The sequence below is a fragment of the Lissotriton vulgaris genome, chromosome 9, assembly GCF_964263255.1.
Source record: "Lissotriton vulgaris chromosome 9, aLisVul1.2, whole genome shotgun sequence".
Taxonomy (NCBI): domain Eukaryota; kingdom Metazoa; phylum Chordata; class Amphibia; order Caudata; family Salamandridae; genus Lissotriton; species Lissotriton vulgaris.
In genome coordinates, this window is record NC_141697.1 from 1,204,932,508 (window position 1) to 1,204,955,202 (window position 22,695).

General features: G+C 44.9%; 1 protein-coding gene across 2 annotated transcripts in view; it reads right to left on the minus strand.

The window, feature by feature from the left end:
• Positions 1 to 22,695, minus strand: part of TPRA1 (transmembrane protein adipocyte associated 1) — a 102,155-nt gene that overhangs the window by 25,511 nt on the left and 53,949 nt on the right. For both annotated transcript variants that reach the window (XM_086939279.1, XM_086939280.1), the window contains exons 3-5: positions 12,073 to 12,205; positions 10,246 to 10,332; positions 6,618 to 6,690 (exon numbers count right to left, since the gene is read on the minus strand). In XM_086939279.1, coding sequence (XP_086795405.1) covers positions 6,618 to 6,690; positions 10,246 to 10,332; positions 12,073 to 12,205 — 293 coding nt within the window. The remainder of the gene's footprint in view (positions 1 to 6,617; positions 6,691 to 10,245; positions 10,333 to 12,072; positions 12,206 to 22,695) is intronic.

Sequence of the window (22,695 nt, forward strand, 5' to 3'; positions counted from 1 at the left end):
TGTAGCAGTTTGCACTTTTTTTTTTTTATAATCAAAATATTATTTTTATTTTTTATAGAACTGAACATGCACAGTGCTGAAGTGTTGGATATAGTCACAAAAAACAACATTCCCTTTCAGGTGACATTATTAGCATTCCAAGCCATAATAATTCCACCACTTCCTCCAAATTTTCCAATACCTCCAGGGCCAGCCCGAGGACTACCTGTTTTGCGCACTAGTCCATAGCTGTCTGCCATTCCTCCTGGGTGCGAGGGGCGAGTAGTTTCCATTTTTTTGCAATGCCCTCCATGCAATCACCATTCCCATCACAACAATAATGTAACCCCTCTGCCCCACCACCCCCAATCCTCCAAAATACCCAGCTGTGCCACCCTAGAAGAGGGTTCCACAGTTCTTCACAAAATGACCAACAGGGTGGGGAAAAACCCTCCTCCAGTAGGTCTCAATCCGTGGACAGGTGCATGGAAGAAGTCTGCGCCCCTCAGTGCGGGGCATAATGTAGGTAGTATGCTGGTAATTAAACCGTATGAGCCTACGTCTCACTGAAACAGCGAGGGACCTGGGTGCCATACATGCATCCCTCTAGTTGCTGAAGTGTAGGGGTCCTACCCAGCCCTCCCATTTGGTTTTCTGCTCCAGGAAGAGGTCAGGGGAGTGAATAAACAATGGCTTAATTCAGGAGACCACCCCCTTCCCCATAGGAGCAATGAGGATTAGGCTTCCAGTGGACTGTACTCTGGTACTTCAGAAAGGGGGTCGATGTCCTGCAGTAGGGCACAACGAATATGCAAATACTTATGAACCAGTAATCAGGGAAGCCGGAACTCTGTGTGGTGGTCCTGAAAGGACTTCATATGGTGACCCTGCCAGATGTCCCTCACCCTAGCTATCCCAAGGAGGCCCCACTTTTAAAAATATGTCAGTTGGACACGGTGTTCCATCCAACGGCTGTGCCACAGGGGTGTCTCCAGGGTGATCTTTTGGTTCCAGCCGCTCCACCTGAACGCCAGGCCAGCAAAGCCATTTGAGTCACTTTGGGGAGTGCCTATGGGAGTGGGGACCCAGGAATGTACTCCATCCCATGAGGGCCACGTCAAAAAGAAGGCTGTATCCTACCATCCCCACACAGCCAATCATTCAACACCAGGATTTGCGATGGCTAATAGTAAAGACGCAAGTCTGCTATGCCTATCCCGCCGTCAAAGGTCGATTGTGTGCATTTGCCAACATGGAAGAGGCAGTTTGCATTTAATTGTTTTTCCAGCTAAACAAGTGAAGTTGCTGTTGTTGACGCCATTCTTTGACTCTGAGATCAAAACAAGCAATTTTACAGCCATAAACATTTCACATGGTTTGCTGTGTGTGGGGTGAGTTGGCAACATTAACTGAAGAGAACAGGCTTTGAGGGCAGCGTTGCAGGTGTATTTTTTATCTGGATTTTTCTTATTTCCTGAAGCGAGCTGTGGTGTAGATCTTAATTTATTTTTGCTGAATTTCATTGGTCTTCACAAGTGGCAGAGGAGTAGAAGTGGCCTGCTAGGTCACAGGAAGGATCCGATCCCTACCGCCCGTTTTTTGGCCAGCCTTGGTTTTGGCAGAGCATTAACTGAAAAGGAAAACTGAATCACATGCAGTCTGTCGAAAGCAGGGTAAGAAAGCAGACGTGCCTAAAACAGGTATGGTATTAGGATTGGAGGGAGAATGAATGAGAGTGGGTGCATGCAGTCACGTGTAGACAATCAAACAGGGTTCACAGGGTCAATTTGGTAATTGAAGGGATAGAAAATGATGAGACTTCTGATGAGCATTGAAACAGGGGCTGGAAAGCCACAGAGACTAAACAGAAAAAGGTCTTGCGGCACTAAACTAGACAGGTGACCTTGTGGAGAAAACAGAATTTTCATTATAAGGATGGCAGCGGCTTTGGTGCCCAAATGACTGCAAAAAGATTACAATACATAAAGATTACCCAGCTATCCCTGAGTTTTTCTCTTTGAACCAAAATAATGTTAACAAAAGAGACAAACTGGCAGAGAAGAATGTGCCTACATGCAGGATACAGTAAAAAGTGTCATTGCTCAGATCAGAGATGATTTGAAACCGCTCATCTACGATTAAAGAGGACGTCGTAGATGGAAAGAACTGATGAACAAGCTACTTACCTTCAGTAAAGTCTTATGTGGTAGAGACTATCTAGGTGCAGATTCTTTACCTTAATCTGTTCCTCAGGTGTCAGACCGGATCCAGAATTGTTTCGAGCAATCCAACTACAAGCTAGGTAGGTGGCGTCCCTTGGCTATGAGTGGCGTAGGCAGTGCCAGAAGTGTGCATATAGATGCCACCCCAACACACTGACTTCAGTTCATGACTGTTTTTCCACAAAACAAGAATGGAGTCAAACTGAGTTGAAATGAACAGTGTGCCAAACTGAGGTCCAGTGGCGGCTGTCACAAATCTAAAGTGGTAGGATGGGGTGGAGGATGTTGGGGATAATCATTTTTTTTTAACTAATCTGTCGCTGACGCTGCCGACCGCCTCGGTGCTCCTTTCCTCCTAGGAGACACTGGGGCACAAAGCGCAAGCTCCACCCGCAATCCAGATGCTGCTCTCATGCTATACCAAGCATGAGAGAAGTGCCATGATTGTGCTTGAGCGGGCTGGTCTGCCGCTCGCTCAGGCACTGGGATCCTGCGACATTTGTCCACTCTGCTGTGCATGGCTGGGTTAGAGAAATGTAAGTGCGCAAGTCGGTTTGACCGTCGTAAGACGGCTGGCCACACCGACATGCACTTACAGTGTCCATAACTCCTCCTCCCTGCCATGGCTCGGCCCGCCCTAGATTCCATGGGCTCAGCCAGTCAGTGCAAAATAAAATGATAATATTGTTTTATTATCGTTTTATTTTTTGCTGACGGACTCTGAGCAGTGGGGCGACGCTCCTGCGCCACTACAGAGGAGCAGCCCCTGGTGAGGTCCCCAAGGATCTCTGCAATGTTACAAAATAGTTCACAGAACGGGGAGGGGTGGTAAGGAATCTACGGCTAGATAGAGTCTCTAGCAGATAAGGCATTACAGAAGGTAAATATCTTGTCAATCTGAGACTTGAAGCTGCAGTTTCCTTACCTGAGAATACATACTAATGTAATTTCTCCTGGGAGGAGGGCCTGCGAACTTTTTACACTAAAACGTCCTGGAGGACCAAACATTTAAATGCCTATCACGCTGGACTTGACTGATTAGACCAGTACTTCTTGACCTTTCTACTTCTGTGGACCCCCACTTGATCATTTAGAATCAGCGGACCCCCTCTGAGTAGTTACTGAAAGGTGGGGTCACCGATGTAAGCATTTGTGATAATCTGAATCTCAAAACAATACATAGAACATACAAAAACAAGCATTCATCAAACAAATATAAAATGATGAAATATTTAATTTAATTCACAAGTACATTTTTTTTAATCTACATTTTAACGGGAAGGTTGGAGCTATTCTAAATTCGATTAAGGTCACTCATACAATATTCTATTTGATGCTCTTTCACTGCTCCCATGAATCAATCTGAGGATACTAACAATTTTTAGCTTCCAGTTTCAAACTCCTTCACGTTTACAGAAAGTGTTAACATTTTCAATTCTACATTTTGCTTTTTTTTCTATACACTTTAATACATTTGAAATATTATTTAATTTTCTAGGCAGTCACTGACCCTCATGAATAGGCTTCGTGGACCCCAGGGGTCCCTGGACCATAGGTTTAAACCACTTCTCTAGACAATAGTGTTTGGCAAATGTGTGCAGTGATGCCCATGTAGCCACCTGACAGATACCCAGAACGGGAACTCCTCTGGCCAGCACTGTAGTCACAGCTTTAGCTCTGGTGGAATGAGGTCTCAAGCACTCACGGGGGTCGTTTCTTTGCCGTCGCATAGCAGATTTCTTTATAGAGGACAATACAACATGAGATGGTTCTCTTTTGCACTTCCTTTCCTTTCTTTGCTCTTGCAAAACCCACAAAGAGTTGACTGTCCACCAGGACATTTTTTTGCACGATCAATGTAGAATGACAAGGCTCTTTTTGGGTCCAGGCTTTGTAGTCTCTCCTTTTCTTTGGTAAGATGAAGGGGGCAAAGAAAGTAGGCAGTGTGATGCTCTGCACGACATGAGAGTGTGACCAACGTCAACAAAAAGCAGGCAAAGGTCCTATGGACCAACTTATCCAGGATAAAAGTTGTGTACAAGGGGTGAACACTAAGCTCTGGCATTTCGCTTACCTTCCTGGCAGACGTTAGAACGACAAGTAAGACTATACTGATGGTAAGAAGTCTAAAAGGGCAGCTATGTCAGATCTCCAAAGGCGAACGCATGTGGAAAGTGAGAACTAAATTTAGGTCCCACTGGGGCATGAGCAAAGGTGTAAGTAAAAAACATGAGCAGGAAACAAGTCACAACAGCTGACTTGAACAAGGTAAGTCTCGCATTTTCAGTAAGTATTTGCAAGTCGTTTCTCTAAACGTGTATATCTGCATTTCAGAATGATCTGAGTAAATGAGTTTCCATGTTGAGAATGGGGAAAGCACACACCCCAAAACTGATTGGGTGTGTGGATACTGAACTTACGGAGTAAAAATTAATTTCTGTTGATTTCTGTCAACATTCTGGAAGTGGCATTGTGAACATATTATAATTCTGCACGAAAAAATGCTTCTGTATTTGAGATCATGTGGTTGTTCAAGGTTTGTAATGAAGACCTGTAATTCTTTATGAATTTATCTCAAGAGGTACATAGTTACTCATAAAAAGAAACTGGCTTGCAAGTGATAGGGAGAAACGAAACAACCCCCCCTCCCCCAGAAATCCGTCACCCATCTATGCAAAAACAAAAAAGTGAACAGCATACTAATCCTCAGAGGTGAAAGCAAAGAATTAGAACTGAGGGAGTAAAGCATGACGAAATACAAATGGTGCACTTAGGATGTGCATTAGTAATGTCATACAGAAGTAATGCCAGGCAACAATTGTTTCGCCACATGCAACTTTGGCAAAATGTACGGTACCACCCTTGTTCCCCTCGTCTCTTCCTCTAAGGCGGTACTATTGCCAGGTTCAGAAACAAGGGTGTACTCTTCTCCCTAGTCCCTCAGCTGGAGTCACAAATCACCCCACAGTTACTTCTGGGATGACCAGTTTAATATGTCAATAATAGATCTGATTACTTCTTCTGATCCCTCAAACCTTCGTTTCTCACATTTAGATTTCTTTTAAATCAAAAAACTTCTACACTTACAATCCTTCATGTGCTCACTTTTTTAGTGCTAAGAATCCGGTGTACTACTGCAGAAAAATAAAAATGCAAAGAAGAACTTGCCATTCATGCAGCATCTATCTTCACAAAACTATTGCCTATTGTACAGCTACACAACGTTAACATCCTCACTAAATTACATTTTGTTAACACACCTAACTTAAATATGGCAGCATCCTCCTCCATACCTTCCAGTCTGCCAGCTACCATTTCTCCAATCCATAAGGCCCAAGGTCACCACCAACATTTACTACGCTGACCCGTCCTCGCATAGTTCACCCTTCTTTAAATCGCTCCGTTTGGCTGCTGCACCCCCTGAACACCACCCACAAACTCATCATGATTGCCTTCAAAAACCTTCATTTTGTAGTTTGCGGCTAAATATTTTTCAAATTAAGCCTTCCCTCTGCAGTTTCTTTTCTCCTGCACATCTGTCCATTTTGTATGGTTCTCCCATGTCTGTCCTCAGCCTACAGTCACTCGGCCCATTACGCCCAATTGTCCAGAACAGTCTGACACTCGCTATCAATCGAGACCGGTCATTTACCACTTCCCTTGAAATCACTTCTTAATACCCATAACGTATGGGAAGCATTTCCCCTCCAGCACTACACTCCTTTTCTACCTCCACCACTTCCTCATAGTCACGTGACCCCTCCCAAGCACGCCATGCCCTCCCTGCACCCCATTCCACAATACACACAGCAGTTTCAAAATAATACATTTACAGACCATATATGTGTATCCCAGACGACTCCAGTAGACCACAGAGCAGCAATCACTGTTTTCTCCAGCACTTACAGAGTTGGTAGACCTTACCAACAGATGTGAAGCTAGGTGCGTCTTTCTTTCACATTTTTTTTTTTAACTGTTTTTATTATTTGCGTAAATAGCATCGGCAATACAATCAGCATGCATACAATCATAGGCTACAGTAAGCTGGGATAACTTATGACACAAATCCTCATCGCGCTCCACCACCCACCAGCTGGTCATTCTACGAGCCGAAAGCGGCCCTTCTAACCCAACTCCCTTATCCCTCACCAAGTTCTTCATCCGAACTACCTTCATCAGAGTCCGGCATTGGTTCGCAGATATCCCCCCTATACGTGTTCCATGCTGCCCATTCTTTGGTCCATTTCCGGGGGCATCTCCGGTTTATGTACACAGTTCTCTCAGTCATCATAGTGATGTCCATGTCCTTACACCAGGCTGCCAATGACGGCAGCTCAGCAGCCCCCTATTTTTGTGCTATGTTCTTTCTTTCAATTTTAATATTAACTTTTCATAACAAAAGATACAAGCGCTTACCAAAGGCGAGGCCAAGTATGATTACGCTGAGTTCGATAGCCAGAAGGAAGAACCTGGTGATTTCCCACAGAATCTGGAAGCGAAAAAAATATTAACAAAATGATGAGCAGGAAATGCTGGCTGAAAGGATAGCACTGTTAAACATCTTCAGCCTAGGGGTTAATATTCATGGTTTAATAAGAAGCCAAAGGATAACGCAGACCAGTAGCAAGGATCTGAGAAGGATCACTGGGATCAATTTCTGAGAGACACAGATCACTCATTTGATATTATTAATATTATTAATTAGTATTTGTTAAGCACGTAGCTACCCGGAAGCATCCCAGCGCTAGTGACAGCCAGCAGATGGAATATGGAAATTACGCCATATTTTGGAAAAGCCTGGTCTTCAGTTACTTCCGAAAAGAAAGGTGGGGGGGGCCGTTGAGCGGAGATGAATAGGAAGGGTGTTCCATAATCTAGCAAAGTTGTAAGAGACGGTACAGCCCCCTTGGTGGGCTCTCTTAATTTTAGGTACAGATCTTTCAACATTTGTGTTAAAAACTGTCTTGCAAAGCCCAAGGTTATCGCGCCTGCTACCTGTGTATAATGTTATAATGCCTCATGGCTATGCCGCATGGATTATGTACTGTAAGCCGGACACGGCTGAAGAGCTGTACTATCTGCAATGGCGCACCTACTGTAATGTTGAATTGTTTAAAAAAAAATGCCAATAAACAGAGTTGAAAAAAAAACTGTCTTGCAAATCAACCATCCATCAATGCAGATTGCTTTCTATGGGGGTGAGGTGGGGGGAGGAAGGCTTGTGCTTGAAGAAAGCACCTGCTGAGGCTGAAGTGTGGCTCCTCCTTCTGGGGTCCTGGGTACTGGCTGGAGGGCGAAGTCCAATCAAACATTACTGCTCTCGCAGACAGACTTCCTGTTGGTTATCGGGGTGCTATGATCTGGAAATCACCGGAAGGACAACTCCCCCCTCGGTTGCTCGCAGATCCAGGATGGCCGTGGCCCATCTGTGGCTCGCAGAGCGTGAGACTAGGGCAGATTGTTGCTGGTGGCCTGGATTAGGTATCTAGCTGTTGGGCTTCATAAGGCTCAGACACTACATTAATTACTTACTGTATGGCTGAGGCTGGTGATAAAGGGGCAATGTGGAAGTGATGCTTTTGGGGAATGTAATGACAAGACTGTGATGCTGATTTACCGCTTGGTAGTTCGGACTGGACTGTTCCCATGAGGCACAGGGTCAGAGCTGATTTACATATAGCCAGTGTCTAACCCAGGGTGGTGTGGAGTGCAAAAAAAGATGGATTTAGGCCCAGATCCTTGTACTGGGGTGAATGTATGACATTGTTCTACATTCTGTCCATCAACTGTGTTTTTTGCAAATTTCACCCCAAGTGTGCTGGGTATACTCAGACGTGAGTCCCAGGCTCTCCACACCACTGGAGTCAAGCTATCCAGGCTGATAGCCAGAAACCGGTCCTTGGATGCTTGATTCCGGTCTGGGAAAGACATGGCTTGGTAGTTCGGACTGGACTGTTCCCATGAGGCACAGGGTCAGAGCTGATTTGCATATAGCCAGTGTCTAACCCAGGGTGGTGTGGAGTGCAAAAAAACGATGGATTTAGGCCCAGGTCCTTGTACTGGGGTGAATGTATGACATTGTTCTACATTCTGTCCATCAACTGTGTTTTTTGCGATTTACACCACTAATCACCATAGAGATTTTAAATAGTGCACAGCAACATCACAAAATAAAATGATGGACGGAGGTCTGAAACTGTTCAAACACCCAGAGTCACAGATCCATCGTCATAGGGCAGTCATGTGTGGAGGCCAGGCACCAAAGGCGGATCTGTTTTTTCCGGTGTGAACATTGTTCACGAGCACACTGGGGAAAAAATGAAGGAGTCGTTGATAAAAAACAAAGTCAGGAGCAGAGCTCCGAATCCGCATTGGGAGGCGCAGAAAGAAAGGAACTGGTGTTAGTGTGTATGGGTGGTGTGTTGATCTGGGACCCTGCTCTGCCACTTCTGGGCTGGTATGAACATGAAGCTACACAATGTCACCAAGCAAAGCGCAAGAGCACAGCTACAGAATTCTCTGAATCAAGTCTGGTGCCTGGGGGAATATTCTTAGAGGTGGAATCTATGGTTAGAAGTAGCCATCAAAAACTTCTATTGTAAGAGTTAACCAGTGAGAACTCCTTTCTGCATTCAATACAATGTTGGAGGTCTGCCGTAAATGGCTTGCCCGGTAGAGAGAGGCAATTCCTTCAGTATCCAATCAATAGCAGATTCAATCAGTGCATTCTTTCTGATAGGCAGACACACAGGAAGTGGGCGTGGCGGACAAAGTGGCATATATGAGGCAGCAGGGATTAAACACATCGAGGGACACGGTTTTCAAATTGTGTGAATTGTCAAAAAAAAATCCTGGGAAGCTTTCTTTAGTCCTCCCTGTGGCACAGACAGTCCCTTAACTGTTAGGAAAAGGTGAGAGCAGAATGTCAGGTACTTCGCTTCCGAGTTGTCTCTTCCTTGTCCTCAATGGTGCCTGCCTCGATGTTTTGCCATGTATTCTTGTGCCCCTTGTGCCTCTCGCAACTGTGTAGCATGGTGAGCAGAAGAACGATGGATTTAACCCAGATCTCTTGACTGGAGGTGAATGTATGATTTATTCAGCATTCCATCCATCATTTGTTTGCATACCACTTTTCACCCTAAGTGGGATGGGTATGACCAGACGCGGGTCCCTTGCTCACTGTGCCACTGGATTCAAGTTAGCCTGGCTGATGAAGGGTAATACCCAGAAACCGGTCCCAGGATGCTCGTTTCCGTTCCAAGGAGGACCTGGCTTGGCAGTTCAGGCTGGACTGTTCCCAAGAGGAGCAGAGTCAAGACTGATTAGCATATGGCTAGGTCTAAACTGGGGTGGCAGAGTGGGCTAAAGAACGATTGATTTAACCAAGATCTCTTGACTGGGGGTGAATGCATGACTTATTCAGCATTCGATCCATCATTGGTTTGCCTAGCACTGTTAGGATCACAGCATCAATGCTAATTCGGGGAAGCCTTACCAGCAGTCTATTCATTCTAGCACAAGATTCTTGCTGCTGGTGTTTGGTGACCAATAAAACCTACGAATCTGAAGCCAGAGAGAAGATGAAACGTGATGAGCCCTAGTGTGCGACCTAGCGGAACTGCTGTTGAGAGTAAACCCTGCCTTGGACCACCATCAGGTGTATCCTGAAGGAACAATGTGAGCAAGACAGCGGCTAAATCTCAGTTTTTACAGGATTCCGCCAGCGTGGGCGAGGAGTCACTGAGTGTAGGCTGGTGCTCTGTCCTTAACCACGAACACGATGCAAGAGTGGAGCGTGAGTGTGTAAGCATGGCCACTAACGTACAGTGCAAGAATAGAGCCAAAAACTCCAAGAACAACATTAAAAATACTACCAACATTAGTTAATCTTTGGTTCGACAGAACATTCCAACAAGGTACTGATCAGGAAGTTAATTCAAACAAATAAAGCTCGTGTCACTCATTTTTCCCCTCTGGACCTGCCAGTCACTGCAGGTGGCAAACATTTCTTGTTAGTTGAAGCGCCTGGAGGCCTGTCACTTACCTTGTCAGTCACTGTGGCGGCGCTGGAAGCACTCACTGTCATAGACACGATGGCTCGAGCTATTCCGATAGCAGCAACAACAAACACCTGAAAAACCAAACAGGAGAGACACCGCTATTATATTACTCACTAGAGACCACGGAATGTCATTCAAGTCATCATTAGGTGTTCTGCTATTCAGTACAGACATCACTGAACGTATACTGACAGAAATCAAAATATAAACAAAATACTAAAGCTGAAATAGCAATGTGGCGCAAAACGCTCCACTCCGAAGATGAGCAAATACCTTGAGTCAAGAGAGGGACACACACTCTTTCTCTCTCTCTCTCTCTCTCCCTCCCTCCCTTTGGTGCTCTCTCTCCCGCTCTCTTTTACTTTATTTACTTGTCATGTCATGTGGACTGAGTGGGGAACTGAACCAGGAAGCCCTCGTCCTGGTTATCTGTTGCACAGTCAGCATGCTACACTGCTTAGTTATCAGCTGACAGAAGCCAGGTCACAGATTGATTTACATTCACTTACAAGCCAGGAAGTTTGGGGTGGTGCACCAGGGTGAGGTGGACTGCCGCAAAGCTGCAAAGTGCAGCGGAAATGTGCAAATAGTTGCAACAGCCGATTCAGAACCCAGGTTAAGATAATCCAGCGAAGATTCAACCCCTGCACGCCGCACCGTCTGCTCTCTAGGATTCAGTTTCTCTTCCTCTGCGGTGATAACTCTAGTCCTCCTTTCTGGGAGCTGCAAAGCACTATGTACGGGGATTTTTAATACTCCCATAATTCCACTCAGGGGTCTGATGCCATTATCATGAAGCATAAAGTTGAAGGCTAGATTCAGTAACCTTTCGTGGGAGACTGTTGCTTGAAATCCATGTTTTACCGGCAAAAAGCCACTCCTTGAACTATTTCTTGAAATTCAAGAGTATGGTCTGATTGTGCAATTACAACTAAACGTGTAAGGTACAACACTGATGTAGGAAATGTATTGTGCATAATTGAACCATTTGCTGCCAAAAGGAATGCAAAATTGTGGTGGTATTGTTTTTTTCTGCATTTTACAGTGATGCTCTCTGCATGTTATAGAAAAGCGGGTATAGTCGGTACCCCCCTCTGAACCAGGGATGCAGCCATGGGCTTGTACCAAAACCATGGCCCCAACATCAATGATTTGAATTAAAAGCATGTTTTGCGCCTGATCGATTTCCATATTAATGTACACAGAATAACCTGTACATTGCAGCAATAAAAGTGAGATATGTTTGCCCAAGTGTGTTCAGTCTGGCCAATATGGCCTTGATGAGCAGGGAGACCTGCTCCCAGACCCCGACCGCACCCCGCCCCTCCGATGCATAGGTGCCAGAAAGCCATTCAGGCGAAAGATTAAAGGGATTCTTCACTGCAAGTCAGATTTAGCCAAATAAACTCTTAAAGGGAAATTGCCAGTGTGCATTTTTTTTAAATTAATAAACAAGAAAAATATGAGCAAGGGAATGCCGGGGTCTGCTGATACCAAGGCTGCGTCACCTTCATCTCACTTCTAGTCTCTTTCTTCCACCACCCCACACTTCTATCCCTATCGCTACTGATTGTTTTCATCCTTTCTTTCGCACTTTGCTGCTGGTTTCCTATCTTTTTCTTTCTGCTGTTTCTCGATCTCTTGCTCTAGGTCAAAGTTTGATAATGTAATATGTTTTGTCCCCAAAAATAAGTGCAAATGGCCATCACCAGTACCCACCGGCACAAATAAAGCACTGCTCGTCCTACAACACTGAGGAGAATTTCTTTAAATTAGGATCAGAAAAGGTTTGGTCCACGACTTGTACTTACTAAAATGTAGAAGGTTGTAAAGATAGGACTGGAATTGGCCCGGATTTTCGCTCTAGCGGAAGGCAGTTTCCAGAGCAGGAACGCAAAGAAGAGCACATTGGGGATCAAGAGCGAAAGGTCCCAATATCGGACTCTGCAAAAAGAAAAAAACAGCTTCAGGTTTTGAAGACCAGAAGTTTAACTTCCCCCAAAATACATCAGCATTTGATCTGTCGTTGACTTAAGACAAACTCACTGTTGGGCCATTGTGTACTAATACTTTATCACTCAGAAGTGAAAATGCAAACATAAAAGGAGGAATGGCAGGGGGACTGGAAAAGCAAGCAGTCCCAACAAATGCTCCACAGCATTCATTTCAGTAAAAGAGGAGTGAGAAAGGAGCAGGAGTAAAATAGAGGCAAATTAGATACAGTCTTGGTTAAGAGAATTGATTGTGATTAAAACTTGGTGGAAGAGAAATCAGGCCTCACTGCAGTTGCTCCAAATGACGACTCCCTGGCTTCATGAGAGCCAGGAAACTGCCAGGGTTGAGATTCAACTTTCCCCATAGCATGATCCCACTGGGCGTCTGATCACAGAGAACTTCACATCTTTTTGAAGAAATCTCCGGCTCTACAGCTCACTGCGAGTTAGTAGGGTAAGTGTTCCAGCCGCAAAACTCACCTTCCTATGATCGCCATCACAAAGAGAGGAGGAAGGGCCTGCCTCATAGCAAGGCTCTGAGTAACGACCATTGGCAACACCAATAGGTCTCACCTATGCAAGAGCGATTGGCTTTGCCTACGTGTTTTAGCCATGTTGCACACCGGTGTAGGTGCTGTTCAGCATGACTAAACGTTAGTGCTGTAGAAGAGACCGGCATGGCTTCTGAGTGGAGTGGCAAACAGTGGAGTAAAGTGACGAAGAGTGGAGTAGTGTGGAATGGAGGGTTGTGGAGTGCTGTAGAGTGGAGTGAATTGAAGTGGAGTAGAGTGCAGTAGAGTGTCACAGAATGGAGTAGAGTAGAGTGGATTGTCGTAGAGTGCAGTGCAATAGAGTGGAGTGTAGTAAAGTGGAGTGTCGTAGAGTGGAGCAGTGTGGCGCAGAATGGAGTAGTGTGGAGTGCCGTGGAGTGGGATAGAGTGGAGTGTCATAGAGTTGAGTGTCGTAGCATAGAGTGGAGTAAAGTGTCCCAGAGTGGAGTAGTGTGGCATAGGGTGGAGAGACGTAGGGGCATGGAGGGGCGTAGGGTGAAGGGGCGTGGAGCCGAGTGCCATATAGGGGTGGAGTGAAGGGGGGTTTCTGTGTAGTGTCAGAGTGGCATAGCGCAGAGTGGAGTAAAGTGTTGTAAAGTGTTGTCCAGTGGAGTGGCTTAGCGTAGAGTGGAGTAAAGGCTCAGAGTGGAGAGGTGTTGCTGGAAGTAAAGTACTGTAGAGAGGCACAGAGTTTTGTAGAGTGGCATAGACTGCTGTAAATTGTAGTGGGATAGAGTGAAGTGGCACAGGGTGCAATGGCGCAGAGTGAAGTAAAGTAGCGCAGTGTGGAGTAAAGTGGCGCAGTGTGGAGTAAAGTGGCGCAGTGTGAAGTAAAGTGGTGCAGAGTGGAGTATAGTGGTGTAGAGTGGGTTAGAATCGCATAGAGTGGATTACAATTGCGTAGAGTGGATTTCAATCGCGTAGAGTGGATTACAATCGCGTAGAGTGGATTACAATCGCGTAGAGTTGATTGTAATCCACTTTACGTGCTTGTAATCGCGTAGAGTGGACTTCAATCGCGTAGAGTGGACTTCAATCGCGTAGAGTGGATTTCAATCGCGTAGAGTGGATTAGAATCGCGTAGAGTGGATTAGAATCGCGTAGAGTGGATTAGGGATTAGAATCGGCTAGAGTGGATTAGAATCGGCTAGAGTGGATTAGAATCGGCTAGAGTGGATTCGAATCGCGTAGAGTGGATTCGAATCGCGTAGAGTGGATTCGAATCGCGTAGAGTGGATTCGAAACGCGTAGAGTGGATTCGAAACGCGTAGAGTGGATTCGAATCGCGTAGAGTGGATTCGAATCGCGTAGAGTGGATTCGAATCGCGTAGAGTGGATTCGAATCGCGTAGAGTGGAGTAGAAACCCATAGAGTGGAGTAAAAACCCATAGAGTGGAGTAGAAACGCATAGAGTGGAGTAGAAACGCATAGAGTGGAGTAGAAACGCATAGAGTGGAGTAGAACCCCATAGAGTGGAGTAGAAACACATAGAGTGGAGTAGAAACACATAGAGTGGAGTAGAACCCCATAGAGTGGAGTAGAACCCCATAGAGTGGAGTAGAACCCCATAGAGTGGAGTAGAAACCCATAGAGTGGAGTAGAAACCCATAGAGTGGAGTAGAAACGCATAGAGTGGAGTAGAAACGCATAGAGTGGAGTAGAAACGCATAGAGTGGAGTAGAAACGCATAGAGTGGAGTAGAAACGCATAGAGTGGAGTAGAAACCCATAGAGTGGAGTAGAAACCCATAGAGTGGAGTAGAAACCCATAGAGTGGAGTAGAGTAGAAACCCATAGAGTGCAATAGAAACGCATATAGTGGAGTAGAGTGAAGTAGAGTTGAGTTGAGTAGCATACAGTGTAGTGAAGTGCAGTGGAGTGGCTGAGAGTGGAGTAGAGTGGAGAGAAACCTATAGATTGGAGTAGAAACCCATAGAGTGGAGTAGAAACGCATAGAGTGGAGTAGAAACGCATAGAGTGGAGTAGAAACGCATAGAGTGGAGTAGAAACGCATAGAGTGGAGTAGAAACCCATAGAGTGGAGTAGAAACCCATAGAGTGGAGTAGAAACCCATAGAGTGGAGTAGAAACCCATAGAGTGGAGTAGAAACCCATAGAGTGGAGTAGAAACCCATAGAGTGGAGTAGCAACGCATAGAGTGGAGTAGAAACGCAGAGAGTGGAGTAGAAACGCATAGAGTGGAGTAGAAACGCAGAGAGTGGAGGATAAACCCATAGAGTGGAGTAGAAACCCATAGAGAGGAGTAGAAACCCATAGAGTGGAGTAGAAACCCATAGAGTGGAGTAGAGTAGAACCGCATAGAGTGCAGTAGAAACGCTTACAGTGGAGCAGAGTGGAGTTGAGTGAAGTAGCGTACAGTGTTGTGAAGTGGAGTGGCTGAGAGTGGAGTAGAGAGAGTGTAGGGGCATAGAGTGGCATTGCGTGGAGTAGAGTGGAGTGGCACAGAGTGGAGTATGCATGGTGTGGTAGTGAACTGCCATTACAGGAAATATATTTTCGCTTGAAATGACCATTACATTTTCGCAGACATACAGTTTTACTGATAAAACTATGCAGTGTACAAACGGTAATGTGGGGAAATGGCATCACCTTGTGCATCGATTTATTTTGATCCTAGAAAATATTGGTTTTCATTACACCAGATTTACAACTAAATGTGCTTTATTGGGGCTTTCCTGATTCTGAAATATTTACACAGTTCATTTACAGGCATTTAAATTTTGTTGTGTGCTAAAACAAAAACAATCCTTTCCTTTCACAACCCCAGATTGTCAGATTTGTCCTCTCACTTTGAAATCAGAGAAAGAAAAATAAGCACTAGGCTCCCTGGAAGACATAAAATGACATTTGACTTCTGTTTTTCAATGCACAGAAAATGTGACAAGAGAACACCAAAATGTAAAGGCCTGTTTACGGAAAGCGAGCACTCGTGGAAGAATACATAAATAGGTTACGCTCCTCGAGAGGGACAAAGACAAGCTGGACAGCCTACAACAAAGACAGAAAATAAAAAGCAAGCAAATGTGAGTTACAAACCAAACATCTAATGGTAATCAATGGAAAGAATGCACTCCTTAGTTACTTCCAGGACGCCCCCAAGAGGTCTTTAGCAACCAGAAAGCTACACTATCCGGTATACTTCGACCTAAAAAGCAGCCCTAGACAAGCCAAGCTAGTTAGATTACAAGTAACACATTTAAACATTACAGACGTAACCACAGAATAAGTCATCAGATTGAAAGACATTGTGAGCCAAGCTCATGTACTACACTAATGGTACCAGAAAAGACACCTACTGGTCACAAAGATTTAAAAGTGGAGAAGTTTCATATTTGTCTGTGCCTCTCTTCACTTAATGTGAGGTTGAGACAAATATACAACATTTTCTCAACCCTGTTTGCTGCTGGACGACTATGCTGGTTGCTAGCAGGAGCAGAGCACATAGACCTCTTCAGGAGCACATTAAATGCTGCTAATGTCCACTGCACTCTTGAGCAAGTGGTGGGTTTATAAGATGTAAAAAGTTACTTACCTGTAACTACACTATGTATTGGAATACTGGAAGTTTGGAGATTGGCTTCAAAATGAAAGGAAATGGCAGTGTCACATCTGGTGTGTGCGCCATAGCCCGGTTGTTGAACGTTTTTGAAGGCACGTGCCCCAATCTTCCAAGGAGACATCTGTAGCATGAATATAACCGATTGCTGGAGAATTAAGGTTAGACTCACACGGGTGTTGACTGTCAAGCCACCATCATACAGATGACCCGACGTGAGCTGTAACCTTGTCCACGAAGGAGCCTTGAGACTGCATCCAGTTTTGCATCTAATTTAACTTGCAGAGGACTTTTATGAAGCCACCAGTTGGGTATCAATTGTACACATGCAGGAACTGCCTATAGTAGAGACGTATAAACCTGTATTAATGTTTATTTCGTTCTCTGAAAAATTGTGGAAGCGTTTAGCAGGTGTCGCACTGATCTAAAGGCTACAGCAACACTTTTCTGGTGACAAGAATGGTTCTTTAAAAAATTAACACAAATGGCTGGAGAAGGAGAGAGGGGATTTTAATTTCAGTTTGTGAAAGAGCTGTGAACAAACTGTGGCGCAAAGGGCAGGTCTTCTCTTGGGCTCAGGTTGATGCTTTTTAGCCAGTAGATATGACGTGAAGCCTACTAATTCCACCTCCAGATCTAGACTGTTTACTGGGGGTGGAGCCACCTCCAGATCTAGACTGTTTACTGGGGCTGGAGCAGACTGAAGAAAACTTCAGCTCTTAGACGAAAAAGGAAAGAGCAAAATCCATTTGAGAATTCCGGGCAGATCAAATCAACAGTTGGGATACCCAGCTGGAGGCAGGATGGGAAAATCCAAGGAAAAAAGCAGGAATCACTGGACACCTACTGGAGAGACAACAAGCAGAAGTGCAACATGAAGAAGCACCACACAGGCTTATCAGTCTCATTTCATATGCTCAGAGAGATCTGACCTTAAAAGAGAAGTGAACATTAACAGTAAGTAAGTCTCCATGATGGTTTGGTAACAAAGAAAGTCAATAAACTGAAATAATATTTGCCACAGGAGTACCTGGGAAGGAATACAAAGACATAAAAATAAAAGCTTAGGATTTTGACATGGGTTACTGAATAAATTATGAAATGGCATGGCATCTTCTCAGAAGCAAGGAATCAGCCGAGCTTGTTACAGGACACAGGCATGTATCAGGAGAATGCGCCAAGGAGGTACGCCGACTCCCAGATGAGCACAGAAAAAGATGGGGTTGGAAAGTCACACTAGCCGGGGTCATGCACAGCTACCCAAACACCGAGTCCGCACACAGATGCGTCAGCCCTGAACCACCATGACAGTTAGCAAGATACCCAACAAAAGGGCAAGAAAGGCTGTAGCCTTGGCTATGGAAAGGATAAGCAAGTTATGGTTTAAAATCTAACTACGATTTTAACAATGATTCTTCTTTGGGGAGCTACAGTCTTTCTAAAAAATGTGGCGGGTGGTGGCCTCTGCTTTCTCGGATCATAATCTCCATTTTGTGAGATAGTTGTCAAGGTATGGAAATACCGGATGCCCTTAATGTTGTAGGAGTACTGTCATCAGAGCCATGCTTTTTCTAGACATACAGGGAGTGGATCCAAGACCAAATTAATGAACTCAAAATTGACAATGGCAATTGAAATTGGAGGTACTTTTGATGTTTCCGATGTATGGAAATATAGTAGTATGCGCCCGGCAAATCCAATGATGCCTTATTTTTTCCATTTTTAGGAGCAACAGGAAATCCTGTCAGGTAACCATCTTAAACAAATGCCTTTTGAGGAATTTGTTTAAGCATTCTAGACCTAGTATCAATTGCCATTCTCAAGATGTTCTACTTCCAACGATGAACCTGGACTTAAACCTTTATTTTGCTTAGATTTGGGGATTTGTTTGAGAGCCCCTTTTGTATCATTGAGAGGTTCTCTGCCTGTAGCTGTTGAAAGAGCAGATAATGATCCCAATGGGGAGGAGCGCATGGCGGTTTCTCGATGTATCTTAGAGTCTGGCACCACTGGTTTAAATTCACAGCCCATGTGTTGGAAGCGACGCATGACCATTCTTGTATACAGGCATCATCTATTCTACTGAAGTCCTCAGGGGGATGGGGTACAAGTGTAGCTGGTGCCAGTCTGAAGTCACTGTCTTCTAGAATCATGGGATTTGGAGTGCCTGCCTCTGCGCTTCTTGGATTGGATGAAATAGGACAGACTGTGAAATCGAGCTGCTTGACTGCTGGGAATGGTACTAGCAGCTTTTGGTGGCTGTATGGTTGGTAGGAGAAAATAAGATCCGCGTCTGCGAACAACTAGAACAGATTGTGGGTCAGAGTGCCTGGAGGATGCCTAAGAATCTTGCTTGCCCCACATTTGTTTTAATATGATGAAGGGCACTGTGGAAAGGGACGTGTGAACAGCATCACTCCATCAAAAGGCAAATCCAAAAAGCAAATCTGTATCGCCAGCCTAAATGAAGCACACATGAACCAACTCTGGGCTACAATACAGCAGCGCAAAATAGTCTTGAAAGTCCACATTGGTTGTGCCTAAGGAAACATTGATGGCCACTTTAGATACTCTTTGTCCTTAACAAAGAAAAGCCTTGATTTCCTCCTTTCCCTGTAGTACGAAGACTAGATATGGAGTAACATCATTCTACATCTGCCAGTCTTAGCTGCCCGGATGGCAAGGGAATTGGCAGCATGAATTAAGTAGCTATGGGGGAACAACTCTTTTCCTAAAATAATCCTTATGGCAACTTTCCATGTCAGGAGGCCCTGGACAGGGTGTGGATGGATTGCAGAAGCATCTCTGAACAAGGTGTGGATGTATTGCAGAGCACCTCTGTTCACAATGAGGGATAATCTGCTTTTGGCTGACCAGTCCAGCAAACTAGGGGGGTTATCAGATGCCTGTCTTTTTTCCTCAATCTTAGGTACTTTTGCAGGAAGAGAGGATGGGTATTGCATAGGCTTCTTCCCTTCGAACCAGATGTTGTCTACAAATGTAATGGTCCAGGGGCTATTCTAGATGGATCACTAAAGGCAAACATCGCTTGCCTTCCTTGAGTGCTATTGAGAGATAAAGCATCCTCAAAGCCCTCTCAACCAAAACCTGAAACTTGGTGATGCCATCTGGCAGGGACTTTGCCAGTGTAGGTTCCATATCCTCTGGGAGTGGTGGGGGCGGGGGGAGGAGGTTCTGAAAAATGAACGTCCCACTCTTGTCCCTCAGTAGGTGAGCTTTCGTCATTAACTTCCCATTTCTCAACTTCCCTTGAAGAAATGTGTATCATCACAATGAGGTGCTGGATCCGGAAGAAGTGAGGGCAACTGAGGTGGTGGATGTTAGGAATTGGAGGTGCTCATGCTAATGAAGCAGGGTCTGTGGTTCTACTGGTGCAGGCTGGTGTGTCTGTGGTGTTGTAGGGTGAGGTAGTGAAGGAGAACTGGCTCATAATCTACCATCATGGACAGAAGCTATTGCAACAGATTTACTTGCACTGTATTATAGGTGGTCCGTTGTTAAAGCCACCACGGTGCTCCTCTTCAGAATATGGATCTTACTATCAATGACAGTGTGGATGATGGCAGCCCCAGGCACGACCTTCGTCCACAACAAGATAAGCAGATGGATGTGGCTGGTATTTGTCTGTATCCAAATGAAGGTAATCGTCCTGACATTTTACGTTAAAGTTGCCTGGGCTGTAGGCTGGGCCAAAGAGGGCATCATAACCTTGCTTGGTGACCTGTGAACTGGCAAAAATGTGGATGGTATGTCCAAAGCAAATGTATGTACTGTCATGGTGGTACTGTCTTCAGTAATGATGGTTTCTTGTCAATGAGGATGTTGTCAACCGAGTCCTTGACGAATGTACTGTTGATTAGAAAACTGAGAGTACTACAGTCATTAATGATAATGAAGAGGTCTTAGTCTATGTTGGATGTGTCGATGTGGGTACGCCTATCGAGGTCACTGGCATAGTGATCAACTGAGCCTTCAACAAGGATGCTTTCGTAGGTATTATCGTAGACTACAGTCTGGCCAACAGTTGTTTGTTTGATGATGCTATGTCCACCTGCTGTAGGCCTGCGAGAAAAGGCAACAGTGGGTGTATTTTTCCCGCCACTGGTCTGCATGTCACAACGTAGTTGACTTTGCTTGGCCGTGAGCACTTTACTGAAGGAAATGGGCACGTACAGTGGGGAAATATGAGAACCTGTGTTTTTACAGAATTGGTGCCAGAAGCCTGGTCCGGATGGCATCTTCCTTTGACAGACATTCTAGAAGTTTGTGCTGAACGTCAATGCATGGATTTGAAGAACAGGAGTACACCTGTTAACCCAGCTGAGACCAGGGTAGAGTTTGTAACCAAAAGACAACATCTCAACCAGTAATCATTTGAGGGGGCAAGTACTAGCAGAGAAACAATCACTCAGGACAAGGAAAAAAGGAGGCCACAAAAAAGATTCACCAGGAAGTAAATTCTTTTTGTATGTAGTTATATCAGCACTACAATACAGTTTATGCAAAAGTAACTAGAACATAAAATTGTGCACTGAAGGTGCTAGTGATAGTCAACAGCGCAGTGACACAAAGCGGTGAAGAACAGCGTGAGTGGCGCAAGAAATATATACAGAGATCGAAAAGTGGTCAACGAGCAATGAGAATTATACACAGAGCCAAGATTTCTTTGTTAGGGCTGTTTAAGTAGACCACAGTGACGCCAAGTATACGCTGAATAGTCGACTGTGTTTCAACAGGTTTAATTTCAAGACATCATCAGAACAAGGTTACTTTACTCAAAGTAGTGCTGAGACAGTAGTGGTGAGAGGGTCCAGAAGGTATAAAAAACATTGGAGCCTGGAGACGAATGTGTCAAGGTAATTCCTGATTAGATCTGTACCATGGAAGCACAGGGCGATCCAAGTGAGAGGATTGGGACTGAATAAATTTCCAGCATGCCTTGGTCCACGGAGATCAGACCGTCACTTCTCGTGGTGAGGTCAGCGGTCAACTGGGGGATCAAGGTGTGCATGCAGCGGAGTTAGAGGAAAAAGGTGGATTCACAGGGCGCTTGGGTCATGACTAATCTGACCGTCACTTAATGTGGCAAGGCCAGCGGTCCTAGGAGAAAGCAGATTCGGGAATACATGCGGCTTCGTCAGATAGAAGCTAGAGGTGTGGACGGGCGAATGAAGCGCCACGTTAGTCAGCCAAAGCATGTCCAAGCGGCGTCGCCAACCCAGGGAGACAGTCAATAGGAGATCTTTACAGGCCAGGCTATGGCATGCGCTGAAGTGATCTGCCAAAGGGGCTCTCCTGCACAGAATGGAGTTCTCCAGCGTCAGTTCCCGACCACATAAACATGGAGTAGAAATAAGGATTACACCAATCCTTATATTAATTAGTGTCCATTCAACTTGATGGATACATTTCATTGAGGATCAAAGTACTAGCCTAATGTGTCTAACACGCTAATGTTTTATTATTTTATCAAAACCACAGTGATGAAATTCATCAATATCTTCTAACATCCGCAAAAACAAAACCGAAGGAAGAGCCTTCTCCTACATCGCGGTCAAGACCTGGAACGAGCTCCCGGTGAACATCAGGCGCTCCCCTACCTAGCGCACGTTCACGGAGGACCTCAAGATCTGGCTCTTCGACTGATCCAGATCCGTCTCCCCCCCCCCCCCCCCAAAAAAAAGCTCCTTGAGACCATCACGGCTGAGTAACGTGCTTTACAAACCCCTTATTGATTGATCGAACAACATTTGTAAACAATGTCACATATTTTTAACGTCGATTAGTTGGTTTATATTTTTTGAAGTGCTGTTAGTGCAAATCATATATATCAAGGCTCCTAGGGGTGTCCATATTTTAAGCATCACTCGAACGCGGTTAAGCTTTTCCCCGCTCAAGCTTTATTGCCATACAGGCAGCTTTCCTCAGTGTTTTCTAAGGCACACAACCAAAGCCTTACGTGTTTTGTTATACAACTTCCTCAGAGGCACGTCACGCGAAAGAAGCACCTCCTCATTTAAACCCCATCATACGCTGATATGCAGCTGCTCTGGGTGAGCCTGTACGTGCAGGTATTCTGGGACGTGTAGTCCATGTTTATAAAAATCCACAGATGGGTGCCTCTTATGATGAATGCCCAATGAAAACTCCTGTGAGCCCCAAGGAAAGGTGCGCTGCTAAATCCAGAGAATATATATATATTTTTAAAGGTGCATAAATGTAATTACTTTTTAATTACTCCAGGATGAACCAGCCTTATGGTGACATGCATCAGTAAAGATATTCAAAAGTAC